The 13232-nt window shown below is 37.2% G+C and overlaps 1 protein-coding gene across 1 annotated transcript; it reads left to right on the forward strand.

The window, feature by feature from the left end:
* The first annotated feature begins 639 nt into the window (after positions 1-639).
* Positions 640-4710, forward strand: LOC125229161 (seminal metalloprotease 1-like). Its single transcript, XM_048133949.1, is given in 6 exon segments — positions 640-778; positions 1370-1573; positions 2040-2149; positions 3044-3254; positions 3661-3797; positions 4482-4710. Coding segments are annotated over 6 exon segments (882 nt in total). The 5' UTR covers positions 640-654; the 3' UTR covers positions 4578-4710.
* Positions 4711-13232: the final 8522 nt, after the last annotated feature.

The raw sequence follows: 13232 nt of genomic DNA on the forward strand, positions 1-13232 counted from the left end.
ATACATGCGAGGCCGCCCCGGATGTACCTACGAAAGAAACGCCCCTGGCATTACACAAGGCCTAAAGAAAGACTCACCACTATAACCCACCATGCACCATGACTAACTGTATGGATACAGCGATTGGACGCTCACTATGGAGGCTGCGTATAATTCGAGCGACAAAAACAGTTTAATCGAATGGAATCAGTGTCAATAGCGCCTTAAGTATTAGTATAACAAAATAGTAAAACGAAACATTTTTGTGAACATAAGTAATTTGGTATTTTCAAAAGCATCCCATTTATAAATGCGGGTTCTGAACGAATCTAAAGTAAAGCAAAGAGACGATAAGCGTTGCGAGCGAGTATAAGCAAGTATAGACTGTTTTCAAGTATGCTATTAAAGTACTTGCTCCTTACGTAAGTACGTGAAACTTCTCCTCTACATACTACATAGTCAAAGTCTAATATTCGGGTAAGCGATCGTTCGCAAACTAGTGTCCTATCGTCGCAAAGGTTACTCTATGACTGCATATATGTATTTACGAAAAACCCGGAAGAAGTGTCAAACGTTAATTAATTAGTAAATTTATCTTAAGATACACAGGGTTTGATAATGATAAGTAAAGATTATATATAGTCCATGAAACAAAATAAGCTGTATATAGACGAAATGATGCGATTATATGCTGTCGTTTGCTGCTTAGGGGTAGCCTTGGCCTCCCCCCCTTTAGCTAAGTCTAGGGAGGAAATCCAGGCTTTTAGGAGTTTCTTGGAAAATACCCAGAAGGGTAAGTGTTAATGTCATTTGTGCCAATATAGTGATGACACAGTATGGTCAAACAACAGTGTGATGTTTTTAAAATTCTGATGTGAAAATAAAGTCACGATGCGCTTCCCAATATATAAATAAATTACAAATATATAATAAAATTGTAATAGATAAATTCATTAGACGGGTACATTGTAATAAGATAGCTTTAAGAGTATTGTGTGCCCTTACAGGGCGTCGTGTACCTAAAGAACATCACTAACTCGCAAGTAACTCCAAGGGTGGCCAGCTCATTTGAAACCTCTTATATTTCTTTAGGAGTTTTCAAAAAGGGCTAATCTACACACAAATAACCACATTTATATCTATTATGCCAAAGCGTCCGCGAGATACTTCTCGCATACCTAGGTACTCCTAATATTTATATTCCGGACATATCAATTATAAGTCCTCTTTTTCCTGCTTCCCTTAATCCTAGTTCTCTCTGGGGACAGACCTTGTACGGTGGCTCAAACCACTAATAACAACAGCATCAGCAGTTGGCAGGTCTTCTTCAACTGTCCAAAATGTAATTACTATGTATTAATTCACAGAGAATGCTGGTCTATCCCGCAAGACCTCCCCCATTAACGGGGTCTCCCCCTATTAGACAACCCGGAGTTGTACAGCGGCAAGTTCGAAGGCGACATCGTGCTAGACGACTGGCAGATCGAGGCTATGGTGCAAGAGTATGCCATGGGCCGTAACGCGTACACCTGGCCTGATACCAAGTGGCCGGACAACACTGTGATTTGGGAATTCGGTGAGGGACCAACTTTTGGTGAGTATTCTGTGTTATGATTCTTCCAACAACACATCACAAGTCTGTAAGACTAGCATGGGGACTGTAGCCCTTAGCCATCTTATCCCCAGCAGCATTATGTACCCAGCAGTAGAATATATATAATTATGGGCTCAATTATGAATCACATAAGTTCATGTATTTAATATCAAGATAAGCCTATTACCTACTTTATATAGTTTATCTTTTAGTATTACGCTAATCCGTAAATATTTGTGTATGATTCAGCCAAATTATTGGTCAATGTCATAATCGAATGGAGTTCGGGAACAGACAATTTGTCACATGGTATTTGATTGCCCTCCAACCAGATAAAGTAAGTCTAACCGTTGGGCGCTGGAAGTATTTATCCGTTACCTACAGGTCTCTCTCCAAGATGGCTTCTACTATATCTATATGCTTGGGGTGAATTTTCCGATTCAAATACTAAACTTGGCTTTTCCAGACCCCCAGCAGGTAGCGGACATCGAAGAGGCTATCGCAGACATTGAGCGTCACACTTGCGTCAAGTTCCGCTACCGTGAGCCGAACGACACCGCTTACGTCAGTGTGACTGTAAGTGTTCAGCCACATAGCTTGAATGACAGCGTATGGTCGAGGTAGACGGGCCAACTATACTAATACGTCGACGAATTCATTTACTCGAGCCAATTACGAGTAGTCTCTTTGCAAAAGGCAAGATGAAGAAGTCGAAGATCGTGTCGATAACGCCTGTAACTATTCTACCTGTCCTAACCTATAGAGAAGCAGAAGTCTAAACTGAAGGTTCGCCACCGCGCTCTGGAGCGCAGCATTCTAGGTGTTAGAAGGACCGATCGCGTTGTAACACCACGCTGCGCTCCAAGACTCTCATTGCTGATGTTGGCAAAAAAACCGCTAGGCTTAAATGGGACTAGGCCGGCCACGTCTATAGAATGTACCTATCCTAACTAACATAGCCAACAAGTTGATGCCGATGATAAAGCGTGGGCAGGCCTAGGCATAGGCAAAGATGGCGGGACGACCATGACGCCTTCCTGGACACTAGCCGAAGGAAACCGAGAATCGGGAGTCATGGATAACCAAGGGGTCTTTGCCCAGCAGTGGGACACTTTCAATAGGATAAGTAAAAAAAAGTAAAGTTTAGTAATAAGCTACTAAGCAACCTTTGGTCTGTATAGGTGCGCCTCAGTTTGACGCAAGTTCTCCACCGCTGCTTTCTGGGCAATCGACTGTTTAAGGGAACCGTTAAGACTAGAAAAACAATAATTTTTACAGTCAAGCCAAGATATGATAGCGCCGATTTTGATAGGCGTCTGAGCAAGGGTTAAGTAAACGTCATAATTTCGTCGAAGTAAATGTTTAAAATAATAATTTCCCCAGCGAGGCTGTAAATATTGTCGCCAACATAGTGTGGATTTATTCTAAAACGTTCTATTTTGTGTTTACCGAAATTTCTTGTCTCCCCAGGGTATCGCCGGCGGTTGTTGGGCCGATATCGGCTACTGGGAGGCCAGAGGCGCCCACTCCTACAACGTGGCCCGCAACACCTCTGGAGTCGGCTGCTTCCGCCACGCCTCCATCGTGCACGAGTGGATGCACATCCTCGGATTCTTCCATATGCAAGCGACCCATGACAGAGATGACTACATCAGAATCGCCTTTGAGAACATCCAACCTGGTAAGTTCCATTATCTCTTGTCTCATTTAATACTGCTGTCTCATTCCTACCATGAGGACCTGACCTGAAATTACCTAATGCGGATGCGCGGTCATGAACGGCAAAGAGAGCAAAACCTGAGTGAGTTTATTGTATGGGAAAAGTTTTACCTATATCACTAAGAGAAGGTAAAGCAACAGCGAGTACCACAATCATCGATCTAAAATACCTGGGTAGTTTAGATGACCACACTTCAAGTGTAACTGCATTACTACTGCGTCAAAAAAATGCACCGCTGTTACTAGTAATATGACGAGGACTTTTGAACTCGGCATGACACAGAACGGGTTTTAGATTTTTCGGTTCATAATTCTTGAAATGTTATTTGTGTTCAGTGTACGAGTATTACTTACAAGCACTATTTCAGGCATGGAGGACAACTTCATGAAAGAAAGTCCCGTCAACGTGACCAACTACGGATTGCCCTATGACTACGTGAGCTGCCTGCAATACCCTGCCAGAGCGTTCTCCGTCAACGGTCTTCCTACCATTGTAGCTCTCCAGGTAAAAACTCGATTTTGTAATTTTGATAGGATAGTTATTACCTACTACTTATTTTTCTTCTTCCTACCCTTATCCCACGTTATATGGGATCGGTACAACTCGTTTTCCTCTTTCATGCCTTTCTATCTTTCGTCATCTTAGCACTCCCCTCTTTCTGATATCCTCTTTCACAAGATCCATCCTTCTTTGTTTGGGTTTACCCCCCTCTCGCTACATCCCTAGTTATTACCTGATTTTAGTTAGGCATATTCTTCAAATTACCGGAGTCAACGAAGGAATATGATTCGAACCAAGAGAATAACAGGATTTAAAGAAGAAGTTGATTTGAATAAAATGACACTTTTCTGCTTTTAACAGCAAATCGAGCAATAACAGTTTTGAATTATTAATTTCACGGTTAGTTTCACTATACCGATATACGAGTATTTCCCGATATTTTTTTAATACCACTTCGGTGGCAAACAACCATACGGTCTGCCTGATGGAAAGCTTTCACCGTAACCTATGGACGCCTGCAACTCAAGGGTTATCAGTTGCACGTTGCAGACCCATTAAAACTTGCAATTTCTATTGCGATGCCAATGACGTGCATCATGATCACGGAAACTGAGTTACCCGCAACTGAGACTCATAATCCAGCAAGTTTATTGGTCATTGAAGTAATGTACTTTTATTGTTTTGTAGGACTTCGAGGGTGTGATGGGTCAACGTGAGTACATCACCGACATGGACTGGAAACGCATCAACCGCCACTACAACTGCCCCGGCGCATGGGACTAAACATAATCTTATTTATACTTTCTATGTCATTAACGTAGGATGAAAGAGATATGACTTGTCTCTTAATATCGCGGGTATAACGTCTACATCTATATTCCGGATTCTAATAAAGTTTTGTTAAACTTAAAAACAATTGAATTGTTTTTTTTTCTCCTTGATTCCTTTTCATTTCACGTATACCTATTTACGTATACCCAAGTTGCATCTGTGGGTTGCAAACTCGTAATGTATCCAGTTTAAGCACCAATTCCTGAACTCGGTTGACAAAACTTCTAAAATTGGAACACAGACTTCTACACTATTTTTGTTACAATTTGTATTTTAAATCCCTTTAGCAGTTGGTATCTCGATCAGGCCCCGTAGCCGAATGGAATTTCTATGACGCGAAACGAAAACGAAACGCCGCGAAAGGTAGTCTGGCTCTATCGCACCAAAACGAAAGAGCGATAGAGATTCGTTTCGTGAGCGTTTCGTAAGCGTATGTGCATTCAGCTACGAACGCAGGTTATGGGAATGAATAAAAGCAGAAACAGAGTAGAAAGTAAGCAAAGCTCGTCACTATCAGGTGATAACTTTACGAAAACGATGTCACCACACGTATTCCATTTTTCCAAATGCTCACCGTTGAAGACTTATATATATATAAACACTCACTCACGTCTCTATTCTCAAACGGGGTTGGCAGAGCACAGGAATCTGTAAGTTTCAGTGCAACTCAAGACAATAAAAGGGTTGAAAGAAAACAAATATGTTACATAGACAGGTTGCCAGCCAGACTTTTTGACACCCACTAGGAAAGGGGTGGTGAAATTTTTAACCCTCGCTCCTAACATTAAGCAAGCTTCCGTTATTCATGACACTTTATTGACGGTGATCGAAGGCGCAGAATCAAATAATAGGCGAGACGACTAAACAAACTAATTAGTCCGTCGGTTAGATTATCAAAAAATTTTAGACGCGTATTTTTCTTTTTTCTCGTTAACGAAAAATGACGACGATACAGTGCGTTGAACTTTCGCGTGACGTCACGCATAGGTACAATTTATACTTAGAAGTGACGTCACATTACAAGTCCCCACTCGAACTCTGATGCTTATCTTTGTATTTTTTCATTAATTAGTGTTGTAGAACTAATATAACGGAAGTTATTTGTAAAAAATAGTAAAAAGAGATGTTGTTGCTACGAGTGTTTTATTTGAAGTGACGGCTATACAAAAATATATCAAAAAATGGAACAATAGAACTAGAACTTATAAAAACGATATTTGTCAGCACAAAAGAGGTTACAAACTACAACAGCCGCCCTTAATCGACGTTGTGCTAGACAAACACAAAACAAGAACTTAAGTTTCTAATCCTAAGTTAAGTATACACCTTTTATGTACTATAGGCCCTAGTGGCTTAGTAAGTACATCGGCAGGCATATCACTACTTTTGATATATTCTAATTTCACAACATTATTAGAGACCTTCTCCCTAATGAAATGAAACCTGCAGTCGATGTGCTTTGACCTGTTGTGGTGTACAGGATTTCGAACGAGATTGATGGCACTCTGACTGTCAGAAGCTAAGTTAACTATATGCAATTTACCTGTTATTTCCTGGATAAATCGACGTAAATAGCATGCTTCCTTCGTGGCAGACGCTAAAGCCATATATTCACTTTCGGCTGATGATAAGGCAACCGTAGGCTGCTTCTCCGACTGCCAGGATACAGTGCATCCACTCAACCAGTAGCGGCTTGCCCTAAAGTGCGCTTGTGCGGTGCACTCCCAAAAATAATCACAATTAAACTATAGTAATACATCAATTATGGTACCTCAAATTAATGTATTATACTATATAAAAACTATCGCAAAAAAGTCCAATCAAACAATTACTTATATTTCTTAAAAGTTCATTATACAGTCTATATTAATCCGCCAATTCCCTTCCTATACAATTTCATACGCACCGCGCTCAACGGAGCGCTTTGAATTGCGCTCCTATGGAGAAATATTCAGTACATTCTCTAATACGAAATTCAGTAAGAGCGAAAGAGAAGTTTAGTCATAGCTCCGCGCGTGAGACAGAAGATTATGTATGAAATATTAGGTAAATCTGGAGCGCCGCTCCTAGGGACGTTTGACCACAGAGCTATATCAAGATAGAAAGAAAAAGTATCATATTTAGTACCGTGAACGGCAGTCTGCTCGACGATTGGATGTCAAAATTAGTTTTCCATTGCGGTTTTAATTTGACGAGCTCGATTTGGCGTGCGTTCAAAACAAACGACCTATAAACATGAAATAAATGCTAGAATAATGTGTATGTAATGATTGTAATGAAAATAAATTGATTTGTTCTTAGAGTACGAGCGATGTAAAAATAAGCCATGAATTCAAACTCGAGTCAATTCACATTTGTGGTATCAAGTATTTATCTATTTATTCAACAGATTAAAAAGTATGCAACACAAATTAAATTACAAATACATTCATGCAAAAATCTTAAACTAACTTATATTATAAATATTCTAAACTACATTAATAATTAACTAGGATAATCCAATCATAATAAGAACAGCAGCTAAGAAAGCGAGAGCTTATGTTTACTTGCAATCAAAATGTTTGCTTCTGGGTTACAGATTAAAATTACGCGTTAATAAAACAATGCGAATGCATTTGCAACCCCTAATCCAAAAAGTGTATATTTACTATCTGTCGTAAAATAAGTACATATTTTCAGACACGTTAAAAATGCTCCATAGACAGATCATCATTTTGTGGATGTTTGTAACCAACTCACTAACGAATGGATTTCCGGACACATCGACGATCTCACCAAAAACAACACGAGAACCTGGACTAATAACAGTTACTGAGTTGCCAGTACCTTTGATGGATGCCAGTACTATAAATACTACGATGGACTTTATTAAAACAATGACAGACAATACTACGAATGATTCTGCAACTACAGACACGCCTACATTGCTAACAAGCACCACTGAGAATAGCAGTGAAACTACAATTCCTAGCCCTTTATCCAAAAACAATATAAATTTAACTAGAGAAAATACAGAAGCTTCTACTGTAACGTTAAATCTCAGTACAATGAGAACTACAGAAGAGTTTGCCTCCAATTTGACTTGTTCCAATGCTGCGTACTGCGACCTATATTCTACTTCTACTGCGGATACAAAAATATCTCCATCTATAGAATACACTACAGATACTGGAATAGGATCAACTTTGGCTACAGGATACATTTCTACCACAGAGATTGAGGAGGTAATACCAACTACAGACGGCATAATTGGTATTAAAACTTCGCCAAAAATGACTACAGATCCTAGTACCATAAAAACTAATAGAATACCTACTCCAGATATCAGTACTGAAGACCTACAAACACACTATGTAACTGGTTCTACAGATGTTACGGGTTTAACTTCCGCATTAAATTCCAATTTGACAAAGAATAATGAATCAACTACTACTTTAGCCGCTAGCACGGTTGAAAGTAAATTTAGATACTCAACTGCTAATACATGGATTTTAAGTACAGATTTATAGCACGACAGAAACTTCCAATACCTCGAAAATGGCTATCAAAAACGTTACGGATGTGACAACTCTTTCTAATGATTCAAACATGACACATACTATCCCAAATTCCAGTACCAGTTCGCCAAGTGTTACTGCTTACAATACTAAGAGTACTCCAACTACCACTTATAGTATTGAAGGATCTACAAGCATGTCTCCTACTGACATCATCACAATTGGGACTTCAAAATCATCTAAAGTGATTGACATGAGGACAACCAAAATGTCAAAATCTCCAAATTTCGGAGCTACAAATTTTGAAACCACTGAAAGTGTGAAAGGATCTACAGCGGATGATTTTAGTTCAATAGAGACAATAAATCCATCAAATCCAACTCTAGACTCAATAACAACGATAACTAACGAAAAAGCTACAACTCTATCTGCAAATTTAAACACAACAAATAATACGGCGACAAATTTAACGATATCTATAAAACAACTGACAGCAAGGTTGACGTCGAACATAATATTAGTAGCATTAATATCATGCATAACTATACTGCTGTTATTATCTATATTCATATACAGACAGAATCCGACGGCGTGTTGGATCTAAACATTATGACTTAGAAGATGATATTAAACTAGACTCATTCAACTTATACTGCAGTTCTAATACACGTGACACAAATAATGTTTCTGGTAACTTTGGAACTGACGTGCCAATCAGCATACTAAAAAGGATATCAAGGCCACAGTATCTAGACTCGCTAGAACCCTTTGAATGATGATTTTTATTTATACTTGTAGTTAAAGTACATTTTTGAGTTTGAAAACATATTAAGACACAAACATAAGCCTGCTGCAAAGAATCTACGTCAAGATTTGTCTGCTCATTAATTCCTTGAATTATAAAAAGTACGTTCGGCATGCTTCAAGGAAAGGGTCGCTAAGAAGTAGACTGGACCACCTGGTCATATGCAAGATCTTTTGGGGCAACACGTAATATATTTTTCCCCTCACTAGCTCAGAAACACGTGTTTTGTCCTTTAATAGCAGCGGGTAAAAACGCATTTTATCCACTAGTGGGTAATGTAATTTGACCTTGAATAAAGTCAAATTAACTGCTTTAAAATTGATAAAAGTAGGTGAATCTAGTAATAAAGATGATTTACCACCTGTGGAACTACTGGAAGCAGTGATAAACGCATTTTTTGCGTTGTAGTTTCCTCGCTATTAGCACAGTATAAGGAATATTCAGTAGTTAATCTCCGGCAGGTAGATGCGGGCGGTCTCTACTGCGCAAGGTCACGCAGGGTTGAACAAAATTACTATAAAGTTAATCAATCAACTTCGTACAAAGTAAGTTGTTGTTATCTAATAGGTACTATTAGGTAACTGTAAGTATTAGTATAACAATACCACACCAGTCAATATTGAATACACAAAAAAATATTATTCATATATTAGTCTCATAAGCGCAATACTAGATTGTGTAACGATCCCGAGCAAAATGAGATATTCACGGGGACGGTTTTTCACATCACGTATGTGGTAATTTATATGTTATACTTAGATATTATTTAAAACAAAAACGCACTTTCTACTACGTACCATTCAAGTAGGTACGTGTTTTTTTCTTAAATACTGACGAAATAGTATTTACATAAAATGTCTGAATAGATGATTCCACAATATTTAAGTAGGTACCAAACTTTCGAGATAAGATAGATCGCATCATCTACCTAAATAAAAAACAAGTATTTGGTTGCAAAGTAATTAATGTCGTTACAGGTAAATCCTTATTGATTTTAATGCATCACTATATCTCACTTTTACCTAACGCTGCAAAAATATAAGTATAAAAACCACTTACTTTTCTGGAAGTCTAGGAATTGTGAAGAATGTTATATCCGGATTTTTAGAACAGTTCTCCATACATCCATAAACACTACAGTAACGCAATGACCTCGGCACTGACGTCATTTTCACACACACATCAAAACAGCGCGCAAACGCGGCCCCGACTGTCCAGCCCAATAATTACCAGTTTCGCATATTTTCGCTGCATGCGAAGGGAGGGAGGGGGACACACCGCGCGGCGTGAAGTTTGTAAGAAGAGTTATTACTGGTTTATACTGTGCTATTAGTGAGGGGAAAAGTTTTGTGTTACACTCGGGTGCAAATGTATTTTAGTTCTCGTGTGTTAAAAAACTTGCAAGTTCAGGATTTTATTCTCGAACCACCCGCATCGCTCGTGGTTCAACTATAGAATCCTTTCACTTGCTCGTTTTTCTATTCCACACTCGGCGTTAAAATACAACTTTGCCCCCTTGTATAACAAATAACTAATGTAGGTACTTAAAATGGTGGCCAGGTGAATTGTGTTATTGATCACAGATCTAATGATACTAATTTATTATTAAGCTAATCTCATCATTTTCCATTTTACTGCGGTCCATAACTGCATTGTAACTAAAAGTAAATTTTAAATATGTATTTTTAAACCTCTTTGAAGTTTCTTAAATAAAATGATTTAGTATATTTCTGATAATAACAGCTTCTACTTCGATAGCTTCAAAAAGCGTATCCGTCACCTAAATAATACTATTAATTATTTGAGCTGTTTAGTCATAAGTAAAGACTTAAGTATCGGTTTAATTAAAAGTTTTTCTTTTTATGAATTCAATAATTTGTTAAGTTTTAATTGGACTCTCGAAGCAAGCATTTTTATGTTTTATTTAGACATCATTTCAAAGTTTTCTTTTGTTAAATATTATGAATTACCAAAAAGCTTTGAAAATAATATTCTATGATAACATTAATCAATGAATGCATCTTTCAATGGGGGGGGGTTAGATGACTTTATTGAAAAACAAACAAAAGAAAACAACTATCAATAAACTTAGAAATAAGAATATTCGAAATTATAATAAGACTGAAATTGTATTAATCTTAATTTAATTGCTGTTAAATAATTTTATTGATGAACGTGTAATATTTACAATATTATTAATAAAATGCCTATGTCTATGTCTATGTCTTAACGGCCTCTGATTAAAAATCATAAAAATATAATGATATTTCGTACGTAAGCACAGAAAAACTTCTTGCTACGAACTGACTCGTAACCACAACTGTAAACTTACTGAACAAGTGTGACAAAAAAGTGGTTAGTGTGCAAATATTAAATTTGCGACCGTTTTCACAACCACGAACTTTCAACAAACCCAGCGAAAATCTGAACAAGTTTCACGATACGGACGTCGACATGATTATATATATTTCGTCGCTGGGTAGACCGTCAGGCTGGCCAACCTAAGTTGGCAACTATTTGATACCACAGTCTTTGTAACTGTTAAGTACTAAACAGCATCTCATTTTCATAGACATTTTGCATTTAAAATCATAATCAAAGTGATTTCATTAAAATGATTTGTAAATGTCGACTCAGATATCAGGCAACCGCAGTCTTGGAGCAATTAATTTAAACGTTTATGAGACTAACTGTGCTAACGCCGTTTGATACTTGTAATAAAACGGGACGGGACGTTTACCCAATTATAATTTTGCCTGCGATATGGACTAATATGGGTCAATGGATGTTGGATGTAGGTCAAGAAGATATTCCCTAATGCATTGGACAGATCAGATCAAAGCCCTTACCAATACACCACTTAACACACGTGTCATAAAATAATCTTGCAGAACCAACTGGCGTAGGGAAACTGCAAAAAAATTACTAAATCTTACATGAATAAAGCCAAATATCAAAATTCACAACTAGAGAAACTATGCTGAGGACATCGAAAAAACTTTGGAGTTGTTATGTAAGTATTATTTAATTTGACTTAGAGCACACAAAGTTAAAAATCATTATGAAAAGGATTCAAAATGTCCTCTTACTTTATACGACAACCACAATATTCGTCATGTCTTGGTCCGTTCTACGTACATTTAAAATTAGAGACAAAGTTTCGTAGTACAAATTCAAAGTGTGTTGCATAAAATACTAAATGACCTAAAACAGCGCACCACTTTGATAAAATTTTAAGTCACAATACATTTAAAATTTTAAAATTATATTAATAAATATAAAGTGCTTTTTACATAATTCCATTATGCAACAGCTGCCGGCGTGGCTGAATGGCAATCGTCGACGGCAGACGCCAACAGAAATGCAGTCTAGCTCTGTCGCGCCAATACGCAAGAGCGATAGAGATAGATAGCTATGAAATAGATATTATCGTGAGCGTTACTTTGTGCGACTACGTGCCCTGGAGCGCGCATCGTGAAACTTGTTCAGATTTTCGCTGGGTTTGTTGAAAGTTCGTGGTTGTGAAAACGGTCGCAAATTTAATATTTGCACACTAACCACTTTTTTGTCACACTTGTTCAGTAAGTTTACAGTTGTGGTTACGAGTCAGTTCGTAGCAAGAAGTTTTTCTGTGCTTACGTACGAAATATCATTATATTTTTATGATTTTTAATCAGAGGCCGTTAAGACATAGACATAGACATAGGCATTTTATTAATAATATTGTAAATATTACACGTTCATCAATAAAATTATTTAACAGCAATTAAATTAAGATTAATACAATTTCAGTCTAATTATAATTTCGAATATTCTTATTTCTAAGTTTATTTATAGTTGTTTTTTTTTGTTTGTTTTTCAATAAAGTCATCTAACCCCCCCCCCCCCCCATTGAAAGATGCATTCATTGATTAATGTTATCATAGAATATTATTTTCAAAGCTTTTTGGTAATTCATAATATTTAACAAAAGAAAACTTTGAAATGATGTCTAAATAAAACATAAAAATGCTTGCTTCGAGAGTCCAATTAAAACTTAACAAATTATTGAATTCATAAAAAGAAAAACTTTTAATTAAACCGATACTTAAGTCTTTACTTATGACTAAACAGCTCAAATAATTAATAGTATTATTTAGGTGACGGATACACTTTTTGAAGCTATCGAAGTAGAAGCTGTTATTATCAGAAATATACTAAATCATTTTATTTAAGAAACTTCAAAGAGGTTTAAAAATACATATTTAAAATTTACTTTTAGTTACAATGCAATTATGGACCGCAGTAAAATGGAAAATGATGAGA

Source organism: Leguminivora glycinivorella, chromosome 8 (genome assembly GCF_023078275.1).
Source record: "Leguminivora glycinivorella isolate SPB_JAAS2020 chromosome 8, LegGlyc_1.1, whole genome shotgun sequence".
Lineage (NCBI taxonomy): Eukaryota > Metazoa > Arthropoda > Insecta > Lepidoptera > Tortricidae > Leguminivora > Leguminivora glycinivorella.